General features: G+C 39.4%; 1 protein-coding gene across 9 annotated transcripts in view; it reads right to left on the reverse strand.

Annotated features, from left to right (window-relative positions):
- ANO1 (anoctamin 1) overlaps nucleotides 1-23,994 on the reverse strand; it is a 121,218-nt gene that overhangs the window by 88,283 nt on the left and 8,941 nt on the right. Inside the window, exon 1 of one of the 9 annotated variants that reach the window (XM_039537493.1) lies at nucleotides 10,433-10,482. The exons of the other annotated variants lie outside the window; for them this stretch is intronic. Within the exon in view, the coding sequence (XP_039393427.1) occupies nucleotides 10,433-10,457 (25 nt within the window). The 5' untranslated portion in view covers nucleotides 10,458-10,482. Of the gene's footprint in view, nucleotides 1-10,432; nucleotides 10,483-23,994 lie in introns of those variants that run through there. 9 annotated transcript variants of the gene reach the window in all.

Consider the following 23,994-nt stretch of genomic DNA (forward strand, 5'->3'; position numbering starts at 1 on the left):
AACCTTAATATTTTGTTCTCCAAGCCTAGAAACATGATGGAAAATAATATTCCATATAATAGAAAGTTTGTGTTTTTATCAAAATATTTAGAGAAAAGCCATTTTCTTTTTTATTTTGGATACCTTGCTTCAGCATATCTGTAATTCCAAAAAGAGTTTCAACAACATATTGCAACTACAATCTATCTGCAAACTTTCCTGTTTTAGTCTTTATAATTTCTGTTCCACACCAACATGTTCAACTTGTTTTCAAAAGCATCATGCATTGCTTGCCAGCTAAAAGGTTTTTGTTTTCATGAATGTGCTTCTATTTCTGAAATGAAAACATTACCATTCAGTCTTTGTGTTCTTCAAAAATCATATCAAAATGATTGCCTTTAAAATTATTATACACTGAGAATAAATTTGTTGTTTGAAAATGGAAAATAAATTCATTTCAGCTGGCCACAGTACTTTTATTGATAGCAATATTTGACTAGAGTGCAGGGCAACAGTAATAAATGATGGCCTATAGATTAAAACCAAATATGGTACAATATTGAGTTATGGAAGGAACTGTTTCAATCCTCATGTAGAAAGTTTCCTGGTTTTGCCCTTGAATTTACTCACATGCTGTTTTCTTAACCTTTTGGATTTTTGGAACCCTTGGCTGTTGTTATTTTTTTTTTTTAATTAGGACTGGCTGTGCACTGGAGATATTCTATTATGTGATGGAACAACAGTGGTAAGAGTAGAACAGGTGTGATGACACTGGATAGGCTATTGCTCTAGGTAAGCAAAATATTAACTTCTGGCCTTTAACTCCGTCACCCTGCCCCTCCAACATCAGCATCAGAAGCAAGCTCTCCACTGACCAGGACACACCAACTCAAAGTGGCACCAGATTCTGCCAGAATAACAGATGCAAAACCTGTAGACATATGTCCACTGTTATGATGATCAATACCCACCCAACACATCTTTCGAGATTTATGAGTCCTACACGTGCCTGTCACAACATGTGGCATACCTCATCCAGTGCATCAGATGCTCCGACGACGACTATGTGGGTGAAGCCAGATAAATTACTAAGCTCTCAAATGAACTCTCAGAAAAATTATAAGACAAAAACACCATATCACCCATAGGCAAACACTTTTCACAAAGTAATCACTCCATATCTGACCTCTCAGTCCACATCCCTAAAGGAAATCTGCACAGCCCCTTCAAAAGACAGGCCTGGGAACTTAAATTCATAACTCTGCTGGACACTGAAAACCATGGACTTAACAGAGAATCTGGTTTTATGGCCCATTTTTTACAACACCCTGTTGCCCACTAATCTTCCACTGTCCTGACTGAAGAGGTGTTAATTGCCTTCTTCATTTTAAGTGGTCTCCTACAACATGTGTGATGTGCAACAATCTGCCCCACCTGCTATTTAGTTTGGACACTCTAGTTTCTTTCTCCAGACCTGAAGATCTCTGTGAAGCTCGAAAGCTTGTTCCTTCCACCAACAGAAAATGGTCTAGTAAAATATATATTACGTCGCCCATCTTGTCTCTTGTATAAACCTATTGGAGGACAATGCCCCAGACCTGAAAAGCATACTGTCCAAGAATGAATACATACACATACAGAGCCAGATTGCTGGACCAGTTTCCAGCTTCTTTGCATAGCAAAGCAGCCACATTTGTCCCTGGCCTAGGAGAATCTCCAAGTGATACGGATACAGCATAGTGGGCTCTGCACTACACCCTTCCTTTCCAGCATAGGAGCCATGCTGGAGAAGTGGGGTGTGTGATAGGGGCTATTGCATGTGGTGCTTCAACAATTTTCACTGACATAATGGTCCCTAAGGGGCCAGACGGTGCAAAATACAGCAGCCTTAGTCAGTGGGGGAAAAGGGAGGGGAAGTAGGTACCATGATTTTCACTGAGGGTTAGCTTGGTCCCTAGCTAGATCCAGAACTGGAGAGGGGAGGGAGAGGGGAGAGCATAGTGGAAAAGTAGTTTAATGCACCTTTTTCTCCCAGTATACATACATAGTACACACACTCACAAATACACAATACACAGTGCACACAGAGGATGGTAGTAACTGTAAACAGGATCAAGCAACTGCATAGATCAACCAGGATACAAGTACAATTAAAGGAAAAGTTATTTCAGTATTAGTACAAAACCTCAAATTCCTTAACCTATTTTCTTTATGTAATTTTTACCTGGGGCCTGATTCTCGTTTATGTGGCCTTGAATTCAGTTTCTTGAAGTTTAACTCTTGTTACATATTTTCAATAAAAGAAATTGTTTAGAATTTATCTCCACCATTCTCATCTTGTTTATTCATTGTCTCTCTGCAGGGCTAATTCCTGCCATTGGTGGCCCTATGGACCAAAAAGAGGAAAGGTAATTTGTACCTCCACAAATGTTGCTGTAAGTTCTGGATTTAGCAGACGGGAACTCTAGAGAGCATTAACCTATATTCCTGATTGATGTGCTGGGATGTTTCTCATAGCCTGAGAGGCTGGGATAAAATGGTGGCTTGTGGCAGGAGATACCCTGGTGATGGATATATAAATATCTTCACCACTAAGTTTAGACAGAGCATGGCTAACTCCAAAGCTGTTGAGTGCCCGCTATTACAAAAGCACATATATGTATACTAGCATTGTTACCACTGAACAATGTGGGCCAGCTGAAAGGGCACATCCCAGCACCTACTTCAGCCTGCCATGTGGATTTCTCCACTGCACTGTCAGGATTCCTTTTCAACTGGTCATATCAGATGGCTTCTCTACTGTCTCTGGCTGAGCAGGCCTTCAGGCACAAGTGCAGGACTTGGCCCAAGGCCTCCTAAACAAGATTCAGCTAATCAAATACCAACAGCAGCTGAAGACAGACAACTTAGTGTCTTCATTCGTCTTATTAAAAAAATAATAATTTAGGATCATGTTGACATAGCTGGAGACACACTGATCATCTGGAACTTTTCTGGTATGTTAATGCCCAGTTTGGCTCTTTTCTTTATGCAAATTGCATCTGGGTGATTTATGATATTAGCCCTGGTGGTTTGGATGGCATATCACATACCAGCTCAATAAACAATTTGGAGTGCTCTTTAAATATTGAAATACTGTGGCAGCAGCACACCCAAGTGAAAATATGCTTCATATAAATCAGTGTGAGGTCGTGGTTTTTCTGTTTTGTTTTTTAACCAACAAGCTATTGTTTGACTTTAATAATATTTTTAATCAATCATATTGCATCATTGAGGAAGGCCAGACAATTCTAAGATTTACAGATATCATTGGTGGTAACATCATTGCTCACACCCAGAAGATGGACATTTCTATCCACTGATTATCTTTAAAAAAACCCTAAAATTGGCTTTACCCAAGTAAAGCAATATTGCATCAAGAGCTATGTGATGTGACAATAACTAGACACACTGATAACATCAAAAACACTCATTTAGGATCTTTATGGGAACATAGTTCCCTGTGTGAAAGAGAATCTTGTATTAGCTGAGGAGTGGTATAATCCATGGCAACATAGTTCCATCAGAGTCGTGATGGGATGGGGGACTCAGGGCAGAGGCACAGGGCATCTGCAGCACGGCAGTGTGCCTGTAGTGGATGTGAGGGACATTAGAGGGATTCCCATGACTTAAAGGGTTGGCAGAGCCTCAGAGCTCTCCCTCGTCCAGCTCCCCTCCTGTAGGTTTTACAAATAAATGTCCACACCCTTACTGATTAGGCTCTGAACAGCAGCAGAAAATGGAATAGAAAAAGGACAATAGCCAGCCTTCCCTCTCATTACAATTCAAATAAGAAAACAATTGGAATGGTCCAACACTGAAAGAGTGTGGCCAACTTTTTGTTTCAGAAGGCGGAGGAAGTATCCAGAGGGACAGACACTTTAGACTCCATTCTGAGTATCAGAAAGGACCTGGCTGTGAATCTGAAGATTGAGGAAAATTTGGGTGAGTGATTATGAAATGATAGATTTTATTATTCTAAGGAAAGGAAGGAGTGAGATGCAAAATAAGGACAGTGGACTTCAAAAAAGCACTTTAACAAACTTGGAGAAATGGTAAATAAGGTCCCATGGGATGAAAATCTAAGGGAAAAAAGGAGGTCAGGAGAGCTAGCAGTTTCTCAAAGAGACAATATTAAAGGCACAACAGCAAACCATCCTGATGCAAACAAAAGAAGCCAATATGGCTCCATCAAGAGCTCTTTAACGACCTGACAATCAAAAAGGAATCCTACAAAAAAGTAGAAACAAGTACAAATTGCTGAGGATGAATACAAATGAATAGCACAAGCATGTAAGGGCAAAATCAGAAAGGCACAAAATGAATTGCACCTAGCAAAGGACATAAAAGGCAATTAGAGGTTCCATAAATACATTAAAATCAAGAGAAAGACAAAGGAAAGTATAGGGCCTCTACATAGCAGGGAAGGAGAGGTAATAAGAGACAACCTCAAGAAGGCCCATTTTGCTTCAGTCATCACTAAAAAGGTAAACTGCGACCAGACTCGACCCAATTAATATTACCAACAAGGAGGAAGGAACACAAGCCAAAATAGGGAAAGAACAGGTTAAAGAATATTTAGATAAGCTGGATGTACTCAAGTTGGCTGAGCCAGATGAAGTTTGTCCCAGAGTACTTAAGGAACTAATTGAAGCAGTCTTGCAGCCATTAACGATTATCTTCAAGAACTCACAAAGGACGTGTGAGGTTCCAGAGAATTGAAGAATGGCAAACATAGTATCCATCTTTAAAAAAAGGGGGAGGAGAAAGAGGACCCAGGGAACTGTGGAACGGTCAGCTTAACTTTGATATCTGGAAAGATAGTGCAACAACTTACTAAGCAATCAATTTATAATCACCTAGAGGATGATAGGGTTATAAAAAATAGCCAGTATGGATTTGCCAAGAACTCATGCCAAACCAAGCTAATTTCCTTCTTTGACAGGGTTACTTGCCTAGGGGATAGGATGGAAGTTTTAAACTAATATATCTTGATTTTTGTACGGCTTTTGACACAATCCCACATGGCATTCTCATAAGCAAACTAAGGAAACGTGGTCCTGTTGAAATGACTATAAAACAGGTGCACAAATGGTTGAAAGGCTGTACTCAAAGAGTAGTTATCAATGGTTTGCTGTCAAACTGGGAGGATGAAACTAGTGGGATCCAGTAGTGGTCTGTACTGGGTCTGGTACTATTCAGTATTTTCATTAGGACCTAGATAATGGAGTGGAGAATATGCTTATTAAATTTGCAGATGACACCAAGCTGGGAGGGGTTGCAAGCACTTTGGAGGGCAGAATTAGAATTCAAAAAGACCTTGACAAATTGGAGAATTGGTCTGAATTCAACAAGCTATAAAATCAATAAAGACAAGCGCAAAGTACTATGCTTAGGAAGAAAAGAAAATCAAATGCATAACTACAAAATGGGGAAGAACTGGAGAGGCAACAGTATTGCTGAAAAGGATTTGCAGGGTCTAGTGAGTCACAAATGGAATATGAGTCAACAATGTGACGCAATTGCTAAAAAGGCTAATATAATTTGTGGGTGTATTAATAGAAACATCCTACGTAAGTCACAAGAGGTAATTTCCTCATTCTACCCAGTGCTGGTGAGGCCTCAGCAGAAATACAATGTCCAGTTCTAGGTGGGCAAATTTGAGAGAGTCCAGAAGGGAGCCTGTATGGCACTCTGCCTCCTGATAGTTTACTAGCAGATGGTACTGGGGACCTTGACCATTTAGAGGAGCTCGGCTCTTTTCAGAAATGCTGTTCCAATGCTCTGTGCTTCTTCCCTGGCACCAGAGAAAGGGATTGGTGCTGACTTTCCAATGCAATTTCTGGAGGGGCCCTGCTAACCAACGTAGAAATACCAGATGCCCATCCTGAGCGGGAAGGTTCAGAAGGAGTAAGATCTTGCAAGTGACCCTCACCAAGGCTCTTTATTCACCTGGAACAAGGGTCACGCATCAGCATAGACTTTTTGCAAGGCTTAAAGTTTGGAGATCGGCATAAACCCCAGTACTGGGAGACTATTCCCCTTGTATAGAAGGGATTTGATGCTCAAAGCTGTAATAAAAAACAACAAAGCAAGCCATGGTAACTTACACTAAAAGGTACTACTAGCTAACTATTTACAGAAGGGAGATAAACCCCCTGCAGTGGGAGAAAATGTACAGTAGCAAGCTGACATGCTCTGAATACTGATCCTAGGCAGAAAGAAGGAACTAGGGTGGTTGGGGGCAGCCCAGGTCTGTATACCATAAAGGAATGGTGCACGAGTGCTAGGGGCACATACACGGCCCTGGTAGATACTGACAGGGGAAAAAAATGTCCAGGTATAGTACACTGGGCACGTATACTCCTGCCATGGACTGGACACATGCAATCACTCGAAGAAGAATATTATTGGCACCTACATACTTTGATCAATGCCTTACTATTCTCTATGTCCCCATTATGATGCTTCTTTGTGATATTGGAGATATCAAAAAAAAAGAAATCTCTGAAATACAATAGGAATTCCAGTGCTATTTGCAAAAAAAAGAGGAACAAACTTTGAAATTTTTATTGAAATTTTTCCCTCTCCTGTTTTTTGTTGAAATCGATAATTTCCAGGAAAAAAAATCTTAACTGAAAAAAATAAGACTCAAAATTTGGAAAAAATTTCAACTAGCTCTAAATAGAATTCACAGAAAGAAGCAGAACTGATTTAAAAAAAAATCTTAAACTATAATGCAGTGCATTCTACCAGAATTACCCTGTTTGAATAATCTGTACATACAGGCTACTATGATATGGATTATGAAATGTATTGGTATCTTTATATATTTCTTTAAAACCTGAACAATCATTCATCCTATTTGAGCCTCACTAAGATATGGACTTAATTACATTGCTGAACGGTGCCTTAGTATCATGTAATATTACACATGCGAGTAGTTCCATTGATTCACTTGCTTTAAGTTATATACCTGCTTATTGAATCAGGTCTTTAAAAATAGTTAAGCAGATCCCATTAACAGGGCCGACCTTAAGGACATTTGAAACATGAGGCCAGAGAGAGGGCACTCCCAGTTGTGAGTATACCTGGGCTTATTGCCACCGAAACTCCTACACAGTTCCATCATGTTACTTTAAAAACAGTTGCTTCCCACTGGCAATACTTAAGTGTTTAATTACACATTGGTAGAGCTGAGGTCTTCCTGCTTCTTCTATTTGCACATTAAAATAAGCTTCCCCCTGTCTCAGAGAAAGGGCTGGAAAGGGAGAATGTGAACCAAGATATTTATGGTAACAGAGTCCAAGAAGTTTTGACATATCATCCCTTTCTGTTCATGCTGGAAAGTTCAGTGGACATGGTCAGAACTATATGCATATTGTAGGCTGAAGGATAAAGGATGCAGATAATGGAAACCACCTGGCATCTGGCCAAACCCTAGCCATAGGTCTAACCCATCCATCTTCTTCTCGACTCTAGAGTCCATCCCTAGATCCTAGTGGGGCCTGGGCCCTTGCCTTTAAACAACAAATTTCTAAATCCATCTAAGCAAAAAGTGCATAAAATTTGAACACTTCCATTACAAACAGTAGCTTAACACTCTCTTACCTTACAGGCACATTAATTAGTTCTTAGCAATTTTCTTTTCAGGGGTACAATAGCTGTTGGTATCAAGGAAAAAAAAAAGAGGTGGAAGGACTTCTATAAAGCCCTTTCCAAAATGTTTTTACCACATCCTGGATAATGGAATATGTACACATTCTGGGGTGAATAAGAGAATGTATCACTCAGAACAAGACAGAAGTCTAAAGTTTTCCATCTAAAGGTGAACCTGTAATTTTTTTTAATTGCCTGTTTACACAAAAGCCATTACAGAATTCCATAGTAAGGCTTAAAAATGAATAGGACTTACCATACTGTAACCAACATTTTTGCATCATTTCTGTAAATACTGCATAATATTTTATGACATAAGGCCCAAAGCTTTTGAAGTTCCAAGAACACAGAATAGTACTGTGGAGAGTTTCCCTCCTTCTATTTATCTTTTAAATTCAGTAAGAACACGTGGATCTTTCTCCATTTATTTAGCATATACTGAGAACTCCTTGATTCTATGTTGCAAACTCCCAATTTTAACAAATTCTCTCCACACTGAACTTTTGTAAAATGCTGAATGAATTCAATGACTTGTGCATTTGTAATATTGCTGCCTCTGATTCCTCCTTCCATGCATCCTGTTTGGCTTGTTCTCACAAACTGCCTCTCACAGGAATCTCCCCTTACACACCATAAAATATGTTTTGATGACTATCAATTTCATTTACACCAGAGAGATCATTACATGGTTTTCTTTTCATGTGAATAACAGAAGGGTAAAAACTAAGACTACAAGCCATCCCCTTGTAAAGCACTATATTTAGGATTTACATAGTAAGCTTTTAGTGTCCACTCTAGCACAGTACTAGCGCAGTAGCAATTTGTAGTATGTTAGTGTTATATGTTGTGTACATTGTTATTAGTGTAAAATAACTTACAGGAGGAGGTAGCAGGAGAGAGGTATCATTGAGGAAGGGGTGAGAGAGGCCAGAGACAGAAGAAAGTTTCAGTGATGTCACAAATAAATTTATATCCCAGTTTTGGCACTATTGTAAAATGCTGGTAGGTTTACTAGCCTATGCTAGTATGCTTATATCTCTCTGCATTGGCTTCCCCAGCTCTTCTGCATTCAGCTGAATCTTCTGAGCATGTAAGGTATCTACAGCTCTGCTCTTGTCTCCATTTTGATTGCATGTATGCCTAGACCCATACACACCCTATGCTTTATCCACTGTTTTGCTGGACTTGGGAGTGAATTAAAACCTTAAATTTCTCTGAAGTGGAAAGTCATTTTAATTTTTGACCTACAAATGGGTGATAAGGGGTTTTCCAAAGCTATTAGTGAAGTTACAGGATTGTTAGACCAGACTAGAACCTTCCTAAAATGAAATGTCCATATGCAGATGGCAGGACAGCTGTTTTATTGTATTCCCTAAAGCACTTAATAAATTAATATGGCAGAGAATTTAAAGCATATCAAGGACATCATTACCACTATATGCTGGTACTCGTGCAATTACCACATCACTGGACCTTCTTCCTGATCCTGAACATTTTTTTTTACCAGTCTAGACAAGAAGAGGAGAGTATCATTTCCACAAGAGGTGAACTAAAGACTCTTGCTATTCCCTCTACAGCATGTCAATTTCTGCATCACCTTATTCCTCCTATTTTTCTCTGTTTAACTTCTGTCTAACCAGAGTCAAGATCAGCAAGCCAGCACAAATCTAACCTTAGAACACTTTGCTGTGACCAGATTGGCATGCTAAAGTGATTTCATCTGCCCTGCTCTACCCACAGTTTTCCAATAACTTACGTGCAAACATTAAGTGATTGCTGGCACATTTTCTTTAGCTTTTGGTTTTCTTTGCTCTCCCTCCTTATGAGCATGTGTCTTCTTTTGTGTCAAGAAAATACAGTCTCAAAACTTCAACACAAACTCTGAGCGCTACTACGTAAAGTTGATTTTTCCCCTCCAACAGAAACATTTGGAAAGGATGTGAAAAAACTTTGAAGGCAGTCTTTTAAAGGGAAAAATCCTAAGTGAAAGAGAATATATGCGTTTAAACATTTAAAACTCAAAACTTTGAGTAAATCTTCACTTTGTAATTCCCCCCCTTCCTTTTCCTTTTGTGCATGTTCAAACTAAATTCCTTAGTTTGCTCTTATACAACAAAGCAAAGCAATCCCTAGCAACAGAAATCCAAATACAAATTAATGTTTATTTGTTACTTTTGTACTGCGACAATATTGAGTAATTTGTATGCTATAACATCACAAAAATCTTGTTTAACCCTCCCATCATCACCCATGCCTCCCTCCTTATCACTCCCCTTGCCCACTCTTTGACTCTGGGCCACATCCTCAGCTGGTATAGATGGCCTTCAGTGAGGCTACTCCGATTTATATCCGTTGATAATCTGGCCACCATACCTTCTTCCAATTACAGAAGTTGGCAATGAACCAGCTTCCAAATCAATATTCACTAAGCTTCTTTAAATCACTCCTAACCCTCCACCAACCCCTGTTGAATGTCCAAGAGGACATTAAATGAAACTGAAAGGCAGCAAAGAGAAACTTGATAAAAAGAAATACTTATTAACACAATGTGCATTAGCCTGTGGAACTCATTGCCACAAGATATCAACTGAGTCCAAGAGCTAAGCAGATTTCCAAAAGGGATTAGACATTTATATGGACAAAAAGAATATCCAGAGTTGTAACAGTAAATACAGCAAAACCAAACATGAGTTTTAGAAGGGATACAAAACCCTAATGCTTTGGGGTTTAGCAATGGGGCTGGGAGGAAACTTACATTGGGTCAAGTCATCCCATCCCATAGCTGCCTGCTGCTACACCTTCTTCTTAAGCATCTTGTGCTGGCCAATGTTGCAGACAAGATACTGGACTAGATGGACCACTGGTCTAATCCAGTATGATAATTCCATGTTCCTTCATTAACATCCAACTGCAACTTGCCTTTCAAGTTCTTGTAGTAATTGTACTATTCTGTGTTTATCCTCAGAATATATGTTCTTTGGAGTATTTTTACTACTGCAAAGTGTTGTATACATCTGTACTGCAGCATAAATAGGAATAAACTCTGTAAAATGTAACCCATGATTCTCCAAAATTTTAATCCCACCCAAAGCCCTTTAAAATCCTCCCAGACCCTTTTTCCCCAGTTGAGCCTCTCAGGATGAACTGTCTCTTTTGTGCAATTCCCAAATGAAATCTTATCTTTCTTCTGCTCCTGAATCCTTGATCATTCTCCCAAGTAAGGCAGCCCTGCTTTCCCCAGAATACATGAATCAGATCAGATGTATGTTGCACAGCTGCCTAATACTGACTCATTGTTCCATCCGGGTGCCCTCTGACCGTGGGAAGCTAGGGGAGTGGAGGGCACTCAGTGCCTCTCAGGAGCTACTCAGCCTATAGTTTACTATTGTAGAGAGACTGCAGCAGTAAATGTAGAGACATGAATGCAATGAATATCTGCATTTGTTTTCTACACTGCATGCTAAACCCGAGCTCTGACTCAGGTTTGAGCTCAAGCCCCCTTCCCATTCACACACAAAATCATTCTGACTTGGGTCAGCAAGCACTCAGGTCCTAGGACCCTGCTGGGGTCAGAGTCCGAGTCCCTCTAACTCAGGTTCATGTCCCTCATTTTGCAGTGCAATGCAGCTCAAGCAGCAAACTTGAGTCAGAAGGTTTGCATAATACAGTATGTACATGTTTACTGTGAGACCCAGGTCCAGAAATTGTAGGCGCAGGTTTACAATGCCATGTGGACACTCCAGCATGGACTTGGAAACACCAAGTCCACAAGCCCAGGTCCCACAGACCCAGGTTTATGGTGCTAAGACACAAAATGGGTTAGCATCTCTCTTTGGAAGCCTCGCTTCAATTTCCTTTGCTCCAAAGAACGAAGTGTCCTGTTCTAACACACAGTTTGGCATATTTCAACATAATTTTCAATCTCTGCCCAGGAGAGGCTGGGATTGCAACTATATGAGCATTGCACACAAGGTGAATTGGAGCTCTGTAGGGATGCTTGGTTCTAACCACTCTATTCCTCCCTTGTGCAAGAAAATTGTGTCTTCCTTTCCCTGCCTGCTGACCAACAGATAACTCAGGAATATAAAATCATTCCTGGATAGAGCTTCAGATTCTACAGTCACTGGAGTATACAAAGCTCCCATTCACTTCAATGGGAATTATGTCTGCATAAACCATGGGAGTTGAGAGTACTTTTCCTATAGCCAGACACCTCGGATATAGTCCAGCAGTTCTCTGTGTCTATTGCTTCCTTCCCAAATATAACCATACCTCAAACTCAATAAATGACCTGATTTTTTGTATAAAAAAAGAGGAAAAGTAACCGGAAAAAACCCCAAGATGCAGAATTAAACAACCTTCCTTAAAATAAACTCTGTGGTAATGTCTGCCTATTGTCAAAAGTTATTAGGGAATAAATGTGACAGACCTGTCTGCTAAAAGACTTCACTTGAACAGGGGACATACTTAAAACTTGTCAGAGATTTCCCCTCTGTTAATATGTCTGCTTATGCTTACTATACACACACCCTGTTACATTGGTATATACTCTTGCATTGTAGAAGGAGCTGATTTATTTGTTGAAGGAAAGAACACATTCCTTTTCCCCACCTAATTCTACCCACTTGGGGTTACAGCCTTTGTTTACTCTGAATACAAAATAGCAAAGTCTTAGACTAAAACCAGACTACCTAAAATTACTTCTGCTTAAAGGATAAAGTCAACAAGGAAGGGCTAATGCAAACAAAGGTGGAATTGACCCATCAAACAATTGTATACTAAGTTGCCTACACTAGATATTCTTTAAATAAAAGCTAGCACTTGTCAATATTTTATCAGGCAATTATAAATCACTAATTGTAGAGGGGACAGAACAATTCAGGGTAAAAGGCTCAAGAAAAAGACTGAACAAACTAGAGATGTCCCCAGTTCAAACACCAATGAACTTTGTGAGAGTCGGCTATCCAGAGCTAAGCTTTGATCTGAATTTTGCAATTAGGCCCTGTCTCTGTAATATATAAAACTTGAATTCCAAATCTAAACTTCCTCAACTTTGGAAATGTTTGAAATCTGGACACCACCCTGCACCTGAATTTCATAGCTTGCACAGATATCGAGCAAGGGCTAAAGCTTAGAATGGACGAGGCAGGGAAAGTACAGTTATTTAGGAGGAAAATCTTTCAATTCAGGGGCTAATCTGTGGAATGGACTCTTCTAGTGGCATCAGTAGAAGATGTAATCATGAACATATTCAAAGGCATTAGAAAAGCACTTAAAGCTGAACTCCTGTGGCTTATTGTCATGCAAAACTCTTAATGGGAATTAAAATAAGTAAAATAAAAATATAGCAAGCTACATGCATTGGGCAGATGGGATTTAAATGGACCATAGAACTTCCTTCTGTACAAACAAAATGGCAGCATAGGAAAGAGAGGTGCTCCTTCTTCCTTTTCATCAAAACATGACAACCTGCTATCTGATCCTGCAGTTCTTTACTATACCAAACTCTGAATAGTATGAGAATACTGCATGCATAAGGATTCCCATAAATGCACATTAGTCAATACCGTAATAAGGGAAGCAAAAACTCTCACTTCAAATGGATAGCTTTGAAAGCATGACCCCAGCCTGAATCCCAGAGGGTTATGACTTTTTTTATGATTTGAGTTATGATCCTATCTGTCTCTGAACTTTGGGGAAATTTGTTTGCTGTATTAAGGCTGAAAGTGGAGAGCTAAAAAACAAATGATTTGACAAGCACAGTCCCCTGATTCTCAAACAAATGAAGTCATTCTGAAAAAATTGACCACTAAAATAATTTTGTAATAGAGGCAGTGTGGTCTGGTTTACTGAGCACAGGACTTGGGGACAGTACCTTCTGAATTCTAAGCCCAACATTGCCACTGATTCTTTCTGCAACCATGGGCATATGCCTTAACCTCAGTCAGCAGGAGTCAGAACATTTAACTATGTACTACACAGAAATGTTATGAGACTTAATTGTGGTGATGTGAGGGAGATTCCCACACTTGGGCCATTCTTTTTAGGTGGCAAATGTGAGGAACTGTCCAAATTGAGGTGTCAATAGAGGATGTTTTGGAACAAGTTGATAAATACCAGATGGTATTCACCTAAAAGTTCTGAAAGAACTCAAATATGGAATTGCAGAACTACTAACTGTGGTATGTAACCTACCACTTAAATCAGCCTCTGAACCAGATTACTGGAGGATAGCTGTAACACCAATTTTTTAAAAGGCTCCAGAGGCGATTCTGGCAATTATAGCCCAGGAAGCCTAACTTCGGTACCAGGAAAATTGGTTGAAACTATAGCAAAGAACAGAATGATCAGACACATAGATAAACACAATACATTATGGGAAGAGTCAACATGGCTTTTGTAAAGGGAAATCATGCCTCAATCTATCAGAATTCTTTGTGGGTGGGGGTGTCAAACATGTGGACAAAGGTTATCCAGTGTACTTAGACTTTCAGAAAGCCTTTGACAAGGTCTTTCACCAAAGGCTTTTATGCAACTTAAGGAGTCATGGGATAAGAGGGAAAGTTCTCTCATGAATCAGTAACTGGTTAAAAGATAGGAAACAAAGGGTAGGAATAAATAGACTTTCACAGTGGAAAGAGGTAAATAGCAGGGTCCCCTAAGGTTCTGTACTGGGACCACAGCTGTTCAACATATTCACACATGATCTGGAAAAAGGGTAAACAGTGAGGTGGCAAAGTTTGCAGATAACACATACAGCTACTCAAGATAGTCAACTCTAAAGCAGACTCTGAAGAGTTTCAAAGGGATCTCACAAAACTGGGTGACTGGGCAAGAAAATGGCAGATGAAAGTGAATGTTAATAAATGCAATGCATGTTGGAAAACATAATCCCAACTGTACATACAAATTGATGGGCTCTAAATTAGCAGCTACCACTCAAGAAAGATCTTGGAATCATCCTGGATACATTTATGAAAACATTTGCTCATTGTGCAGCATCAGCAAAAAAGCTAACAGAATGTTAGGAACCATTAGGAAAGGGATAGATAAGACAGAAAATATAATGTCGCTATATAGAATCATGGTGCACCCACAACTTGAATACTGTGTGCAGTTCTGGTCACCCCATCTCAAAAAAGATATATTAGAATTGGAAAAAGTAGAGAAGGGCAACAAAAATGAATAGGAGTATGGAATAGCTTCCATATGAGGAAAGAGTAAAAAGATTGGGAGTATTCAGCTTAGAAAAGAGATGACTCAGGGGGAAATATGAGAGAGGTCTATAACATCATGAATGGCGTGGAGAAAAAGTGTTATTTTCTCTTTCAGATAATACACAAACCCAGGGGTCAAATGATGAAATTAATAGGCAGCAGGTTTAAAACAAACTACTTCTTTACACAGAGCGCAGCCAACCTGTGGAACTCATTGCCAGGGGATGTTGTGAAGGTCAAAATATAACTGTGTTAACAAAGAATTACATAAGTTCATGGCAGATAGATCCATAATGGCTACTAGCCAAGATGGTCAAAGATACAACCTCATAATACAGATGTCCCAAGGCCACTAACTACAAGAAGCTGAGGCTGGATGACAGGGGATGGATCACCTGATAAATTGCCTTGTTCTGTTCACTCCTTCTGAAGTATCTGGCACCAGCCACTGTCAGAAATAGGATATTGGGCTAGATGGACCACTGGTTTTACCCACTATGGCCATTCTTGTGTTCTTATGTAAGATGGAATGGAAAGCATTCCGTGCTGAATTTTATGAATGAAGAGTTTAACAGTGTAGGAGCTCATCTGAACCACCATCCACATACATGCCTGAATTTCAGGGGAATTGGATTTGAATCCCTGGATCTGAATCTGTCATTACTGATCTGGTTAGGGATTGCATCCAAACCAAGAAGGGATCTATTTTCCACATCTAGTTTGAACATCATCCAATAAAAGAGAGGTCTCATGAAAGGACCAGTTTGAGATTAAATATTTTAAGGAACAATTTTTGAGCTTTTAGCACTCTTGAATCTGAATCCAGAGTAGCCTGAGTTTGATCTTGAGCCAGCATTCTGAACCCCACCTTAAACAGGCTCCAGATCCAAAATGAACACTGCCTCAGCCTATCACTATTATCAATAAAGCACTGAACAGAAAAGTCTTGCTATTGTAAAGTCATGCAAGGAATAACATTTCCAACAGTTTTGAATGCAAGTTGAAAACTCACCCAACTGGGGCTATTTTATTATGTGGTTTTTGGAACAGAATGTGGAAGCACAAAATAAGTTAAAATGATAAAGACCTGAATAGAAAATTGCAGTTATAAATGGAATGGTTGCTGTGAGCAGATAGTTCTGTACATCCACATCTGTTCCAGTTCAAAGCAGTTCATGTGAACCAGTGGGAGAAACTGTTCCCCCCACACTTAGACTACACTACTACAAACCTATCTGCATTTGCTCAACCACAGGAAGTGGAAAGAGGTGGCAACAACCCAAAAATTGGCTCAACCTGAGTTTCACTGGGACAATATCTCCCCACCCCATCCTTTTTGCTTCCATCTTCCGGATCCCCGCAACACTGCAGCATTGGGGGCAGGGGAGAGGGACAACAACAACAAAAAGATGGATTTTCAAATATTTATGGGAATTCAAAAGTTTGGTTTTGTTAAACTTTTCAAGTCATTTGCAGTTTAACAAATGCTGCATTTTTGTCCTTCACTAGAGATTAGTATTTGTTTCACAAGTGTCCCCTCAGGGGTCACTTAGATGATAAATAAGGAAAAAGCTGACAGAAGAGTCAAGTGGGGAAATAGATATTAAAAATAATGAGGCTGCTCCAAAACTAATTCAGGTTCCGGACAGAATGCAAACTTCCAGCGCACAGTTTATTTTAAAGTGTCTCCTTCCCCTTCCACTTCTGTCTCTGTTTTATCTCCTGTAGCTTCATCTTTTTTATATCTTAAAACCTATTCCTAAAAAAAAAGACAGTAATAACAGAAACAGCCACACAGAGAAGAGGCAAGATGTAAACATTCTGTTCCAAAATCCGCTGTGAAACAAAAGGGCAATGGGATTACATTTGGTAAAGGCTGAAATTTGTCCAGTGTTTTGAGCTGAAACTGAACCCTACTCTTCTCAATGTGTTTGGATGTGTCACCCCTAGGAAAACTTATTATTTTTCAATTTGAATATTCTTCAGTTGATTAGTATTGAGCCACTGGCAGTTTATACACAGAATGCATTTGTTTTAACTATTCTTTTTAATAGAGGGTAGGGACGTGCTGAGAACATCTTGGAAAGTACTGTGCAAATTCAATTGCCTCTGAAGGTAGGGTTGCCATTTTGGTTGGACGTATTCCTGGAGGTTTCATCACATGACATAATCTTTAATTAAAATTTAATCTTTAATTCCGGGAGGCTCCAGGATCAGGCCTTCATCCACTTGACCACCTTGTTCTTCACCAAAAGTGATCATTGGGACAGGTGCGGCTCTAGGGATTTTGCCGCCCCAAGCACGGCAGGCGGGCTACCTCTGGTGGTTTGCCTGCGGGAGGTCCACTGAAGCCGCGGGACCAATGGACCAGAGGCAGCCTGCCTGCCGCCCTCGCGGCGCTGGCAGAGCGCCCCCGCGGCTTGCCGCCCAAGCACGCGCTTGGCGTGCTGGAGCCTGGAGCCGCCCCTGCATTGGGACTACTCACATGCTTAAAGATAAGCACATGCTTAAGTATTTTGCTGGATTAGAGCCAGAGGCCTTGGAAACTTGCAAGACTAGCCTTGGATAAACTACTCTGGAAAAATACATAGCAAGAGAGAGAAACTGATTAAAAAAAGAGGCTTCCTTCATTTATAATAGAAAAGTCAAAAATGTTATGTTTTGGAAACAAGAGCCTATCTTCTTTAGCAGAAGGATTATTAGCAAGCTGCTAAGAGGAGAAAGATTAAAATGAAATTCAGGTACCTACCATTTAAAAACAACTAACTTGAAAGGCTTATATTTATGCAGCAGGTATTACTAGGAAATTTTAAAGTCTAAAGTGTGAAAAAGGGTTCTGCTTTTCCTTTGGCAGGGCTTAGAGGTTCTGCTTTTTATCATCCAACTAATCATTTATATTCTAGCAGTGATTTTTTTTTCTTCAAGATTCATACTTCTATCAAATTTACTTACTGGAACAGCATGAAGAGAAAATACCTTTTAGATGATCATTTGAAATGGTATTGTTAAGGCGCAGTTTTTCTTCCAGTTGATGTTAGCATTATTATCTGTTATTGTTATAACCGGAGTTTGAGACCATATTTGCTCTAGGAGGAAACTAATATGGACCTAAAATGAAGCCATATTTTCTAAATGTGCTGATCAGTCAATGATCTCTTTGAAGCAGCTAGCCAAACTAATGAGTGTAGCACGACAGCTTTACACCCAGATCCTGAACTGTAGCTGAGGAACACCTGGAGCAGCTTAGAAGTGGGGTTGCAATGATGGTTTAAACACTAGCATTGCACTCCCCTGATTCTGGGCAGAAATATGCTGTTTTGGTCTCCCCCCCCGCAATTTGCAGCAGCCTACGTTGCAAAAATGCCACTATGTGGTTCCACGTTTTATTATCTCTCACTGACTCCATTTCAAATTTACTCAGATTGAAAGAAAAAGGTTTTGCCCTCAACTGCCAGCCCAGCAAATTCAAACTGAGATCTGAAAGTCAAGTCCTCACTTCATGCATAATCATTTGTAATAAAGGTTTGGCAAACCAAATCATACTCTCAATAAGACCTGTGCAATGCCTATTTTCTCCAAATGATGCCCCCAGGTACAACTGTGCAACCCCATTGCAAGCTCATTATGGTTTGTAAGGTACTTTGATATTTGCAGTTGGAAGGTGCTTTAGAAGTACAAAAGATTTATTCCATTATAAACTCACCTCAGCAGGGTTATTCAGATTAATGTTACATATCAGTGTTTAACCCTTGGATCAATCTAGCCTCCTCATCCAACTTAAAAGAGAATTTCTGGAGTATGAGAAGGTCCTTAGGTACTGTAGCTCAGATATGTAACACATTCCTGTGGAAAGCCTGAACCTCCTATACAACACTGGGCCACAATAGCTGAACCTATCTCAGGGTTTCAATTATAATACTGAATTTCTTGTCTTTGTTGGCGTGTCCTAAACTGAGCTTTCATTTTGAAATGCATTTTAGCCCAGACTCAACTGCCTGCCAAATATCATTATTGATTATGACTGTAAAGGTGAAATAATATTTCAAATCTGCTTCCCTGTGATCAGCAGAGGACCTAGAAAATTGTTCAGACAGAATTCAGGTCACCTACTAATAAGATTCTACTTTTAGATCATTGAATTCCACGTCCCTGGAAACCTGCAATCCCATGACACCGAATTAAAATTATTAGGGCTAAATTCTGCTTGTGTTTATAGGTGTCTTTCATTGAAGAAAATGGAAGACGCAAGCATGGATCCAAGGATAAAACTAACTTCTATTCTTTTTTTTTTCTTTTTTGCTGGTCAGACTTTCAAACTTTTATTTCATTTCATTTCATTATCTAAACATTCAGAATCTATGATTTGGATGCAATTCATCCCTGTGCAGAAGACTTTAACAAGGCTCTATATACTGACATTCACAGAAACTCTATTTTTCAGCAAACAGTACAACAGTAATTCTAAGGACAGGTGTGGATAAAGCTAAACATGTTATGGCTCCTAAAAAGACAAAAAGGAAACAATCCTTCCATACAAAATATATTTGCAAACAAAGGCTATAAAGAAATGCTAGTAGTGTGGATTAGAATGCACAGACACAGTACATACCGTACGTACCAAAAACTTAAGAGCCTGTATCTCATAAGCCCAGAAAAGGAATGCATGGATGGAAAAGGGAAAATTCTTATTTTATCTTGTAATACACACAAGGTCAGGGAGTAGATATCACTTAGAAACATATACGGTTATTGATATGATCTAAATTTCTTTAATCACTTGTCTGGACACAGCAGCCCTGAGGACTCTACCTATCATATTGAAGAGAGGTTTAAATATTACCCAAGTCATATCTCTAGACAATTCAGTCATTCCATTTTTATTAGGTGGAATATTTTGACATTAGTACAATGCATAGTGGACTTCAGTAAGCCCTCCCCATCCATTGTCCATACAGCATATCCTATAAGGCAAGCCCTTATATCAGGCATACATTATACTGCCTAAAGATGTACCTTTTAGTCAGACATATAGTATACTTTATAAGGTTTGCTTTCGCGTTGGATATACAGAGTGCTGTACGGACCTAATCCTGGGACGTGCTCAGAGTCTCCTCTAAAGTGATGTACTCCCTCAATTCCTCATTGACATCCAAGCATATTTTAGATTGGGCCCTGTATTTTCCAAGGACACAGAAACTTATGTTTTGTATAGGTTGGAAGATCCTGATATTTTAGTAGATAATCCCCACAAAAAGGTGGGCTCTTTGCTTACTTAAAACCTGAATGAAATACATATATCTTCAGACCTATTTGAATTCAAGATTATGGGCTTGTTATCAGCAATATGATGAACTGAGAGTATGTGCTAGGAAGCTTAAATTATTTAAAAAATGTTTGCTTGACTTAATGAAGTGGAAGTAATTGTTATTTTGGACTATAGCCTGATCAATATTAGGAGTGGTGTTGAGGGAATAGTTAAATGGAAGCTCCCTCACGATTAATTATTTTAGTAATTAACCAACCTTAGTAGATTTCTTAGATTCTCTTTCGCTGATTTTGCAGATGCATTTATTTATGAGGTTTTTCCAACTCTCTCCACAGTGCTAAGGGGACAGGAGAGGGCATTTCCCAATATTCTACAAATTAAACATGTGAACATTCTGTATTAGAAAGAAACGTGCAGCAGAACCCTGGATCCAGTCCCCTTTCATCCTCAACTCAGATCACGAACCCAGGATCCTAATCCTCTACCCCATTGCAAATGTTGAGACAGTTCAGTTTCACATCCAAACTTGGTGACTCAGCTGCTGCACTAAGTCTCCAGGTAATTATATGGTTGAATAAAATATATTAAGTCACAGGAAATAAAGAAGGAAAAACCATTAATTTATTTTTAGAAACCTTGACTCGTCATTCATCAAAAAGAACACTCACAATGTGCACTCAGATACCAGCATCTGCGCGAGGTTTGCCTGACCACATGCTGAAATGCATATTACATATAGAGAACCATTTTTCTTCTTTAGACCAGGTTCAGACTCTGTGCCAGTGAACACAGGATTTATACAGCAATGTAATAATTTCCACCAGTGAGTAGAACTGTTCCAGGGCTTCATTCTACATGATATAGCTTGCTTTGACATAGTCTGTTCAGTCTTATCCTCTCACTACTGCCACATCTGATGCCCCCAAACCATTCAATACACATCTTCCATTGATAGTGGCAGTGTGCACACTTGAATATTGGAGCAGAGAACACAGGGCCTCATTCAGCTCCCTCACACACACAACCACCAAATGGGCCCATACTCATGTTCAAGAAAGCAGTTTTAATACATGCCTGAATGTTAATTTCCCATGAGCAGATTGTTCCTGCTCATAATACCCCGTGTGCGTGTGTGCATACAATGCCACTATCAAGTCAGGGAGCATATGCACACAAGTCAGTGAAACACACCCACAGGTCTGCTGCGCTCCCTGAAAATTTCCTGCAGTGGCTCTGGTGCTAGAATAGGAGCAGAAAAGTGTATGCACAAAGATGCACATGCAGAATTCCCTTTTAAGACAGCAGTACCACAAAACAGTTTGGGTCAATTTAGTGACTTTTGGCACAAACACTTCCTTCTTTTGTACATTGCAATAATTTTTCCCTAGGTTGGCACAAAGTTATTTGAATGTCTACATGCCAGTCCAGAAAAAAAAATAAAAATCAGTCACTATACACAAACATATGGGGGATGGGAAACAAGATCTTGAAGTGATATTACAATATGACAGACTAGACATAAATGAATAGATTTCTTCCTGTTATTGATCACACTAAGCAGGCCCAGATCCTGTAAGGGGTTGAACACTTTCAAACCCCACTGAAGTTACGAAATCAAATCCTAAGAGTCCTAAATAAGGCCCTATCCTATCCCAGTGAAGTCAATTGTAAAACTGCCCCAAAAATAAAAGCAATGGAAAAAGATGGCATGGATAAATTATATTTTAGAGCAACTATTTATATTTAAAGCTACAGTGAAGACAAGAGTCTAAAAGTCTTTCATCCTTACTTTAACATTGGCCTTGTGATGCTGCTGAAGTAAGTATCTGCTGAGGATAGCTGGCTCAGGACAGTGGTTGTGTGATTTTACCTAGTACAACACCTTTTTAAGGCAACATGTTCTGAATTTTGTATTTGTGAATTTAATTGTTATCCATGCGTTTCCTTTCCTGTCATTATTAACCAGGTGCTTTTAAATGTGTTTAATCTCTTCTCCTTGGACAGAATTTTGCTGTTTGATCTAATCAGCCATGCAGATTTCTATGCCATATTCTGAGCTTGTTCTATGAGCGGAACTTCAACTGACATCAGTGAGTGCAGAACAGGCAATAAATATCTGTAGTGTGGACAGGAGAAAGAATTTTGCACATACTGGTGCATACTGATCAAATTTCCTGGCATACAGACAGGAATGGTCTGACCACAGGCTTGGTAGCCAGAAACACCTGAGTTTTAACCCCAGATCTCAAACTAATTTGCTCTATAGCCAAAATTAAGTCACTGAATTTCTCTGCCTGAATCCTTCCCTCTGTAAAATGGAGATGATAATATTTACCAGCCTCACAGAATGTTGACATGATTCCTTAAATTTTTGTAAAGCAATTTGAAAAGTGCTGTAAAAAGGCTTAGTATCAGGATTATAATATGACCAATAAGCATCTTTGTTGTGTAACTGATCTAGGAGAAAAATGTTTTACAAGTTCCCTTGTAAACGCTAAAAAGAAAGTGGTGATTCTCTGTAAAGATAGCTATCTATCTATGGAAATTTAAAGATTATTTTAAGAGTGACAAATTTCATCTTGGGGAGTTGCACTCTAAGGGCTTAGAACCTGCAAAGCCATATACATGCGAGTAGTCCTAACCAGTGCTAATAATCACAGAGTATAAATATTAGCAAGGACCATTTCCATGAATAAGAGTTTGCACGAGAGAGCTCTATTTTGAGCCACCTATTTTGATTGCTACTAAAAGGCTAAACTTTACTTAAATTATCTCAGAGTAGCAGCTAAGACATTGCAGCATTTTCCTATACTTAGAACAGAAAATAGCAGCAATTTCTCAGATACCAATGTGTTCTAACCTTTGGCACAGGACTGACTTTTTAATAGTACCACTGGGGTACTGAAGGTGTCAGTGTGAAACGTGTTCTACAAGTGATGAAGATATATGCATGAAAGCATTGCTGGAACTATCTAACTGCTCTTAAAGTCAAAGTAAGTTCTGCCTGCATCTGGATTGTAGGATCCAATTAGAAAGGCAGAATGTTTATGGCAAACATTGTTGGGGCTCATAATTTTAAATGTGCATGTACACATTTTCCTCTTGTCCCCATCTATGCTATTACTGTAATCTCCCAAGGTATACAGACCAATTTCACATAATATGGTCACTAGCCTAGCAGATCCAGTTAGATATTATATATCCAGAGGTATATTGTCAAGACCCCAGCCATTATCACAAGGGGAAAAAAAATTATGACATATGCCTGCTTATGCCTATGGAGTCAAAATAAATAGATTATTATTTACCTACAAAGTAACTGTGACTGCATATGAAATGGATCTCTGATGACTACAGTACTTGAAATGCTTTGTCACCTTGTCTGAGGTCAAGTCCATGTATTCAGTATAGGCCCAATCCAGACAGCTGCTCAACACCCTCATCTCTCATTGATTTCAGCATGCTCAGCACCATACAGGATTCTGCCCTCACAATATACATTGCGAGGCTGTACAAGCAATTCAACAAAACAGCTACCTTGATCTATTAGGATATTAAGCTCTATACAAAGGAACATTTAAGCACTTTGAGATATACTTAGCTTTGTTTTCAGAATGTATGGAAAATACCTCTACAGCTGGTGGATGAATTAGAGCTAAATGCCTCTCTTGTATTTACATGTTGGGTTAACTCTAATAATGTGTGAAGAAGGCTGCCATAAATGCACCAGAAAGAGCTGCTTGCCAAGGTCCCAGTTGTGCAAGGGGCTGAGCAGCTCCTGAGAAGTGCTCAGTGCCTTGAAGCCAATGGGAGATGAGGGCATTCAGCACGAGG

The sequence above is a fragment of the Mauremys reevesii genome, linkage group 4 (genome assembly GCF_016161935.1).
Source record: "Mauremys reevesii isolate NIE-2019 linkage group 4, ASM1616193v1, whole genome shotgun sequence".
Lineage (NCBI taxonomy): Eukaryota > Metazoa > Chordata > Testudines > Geoemydidae > Mauremys > Mauremys reevesii.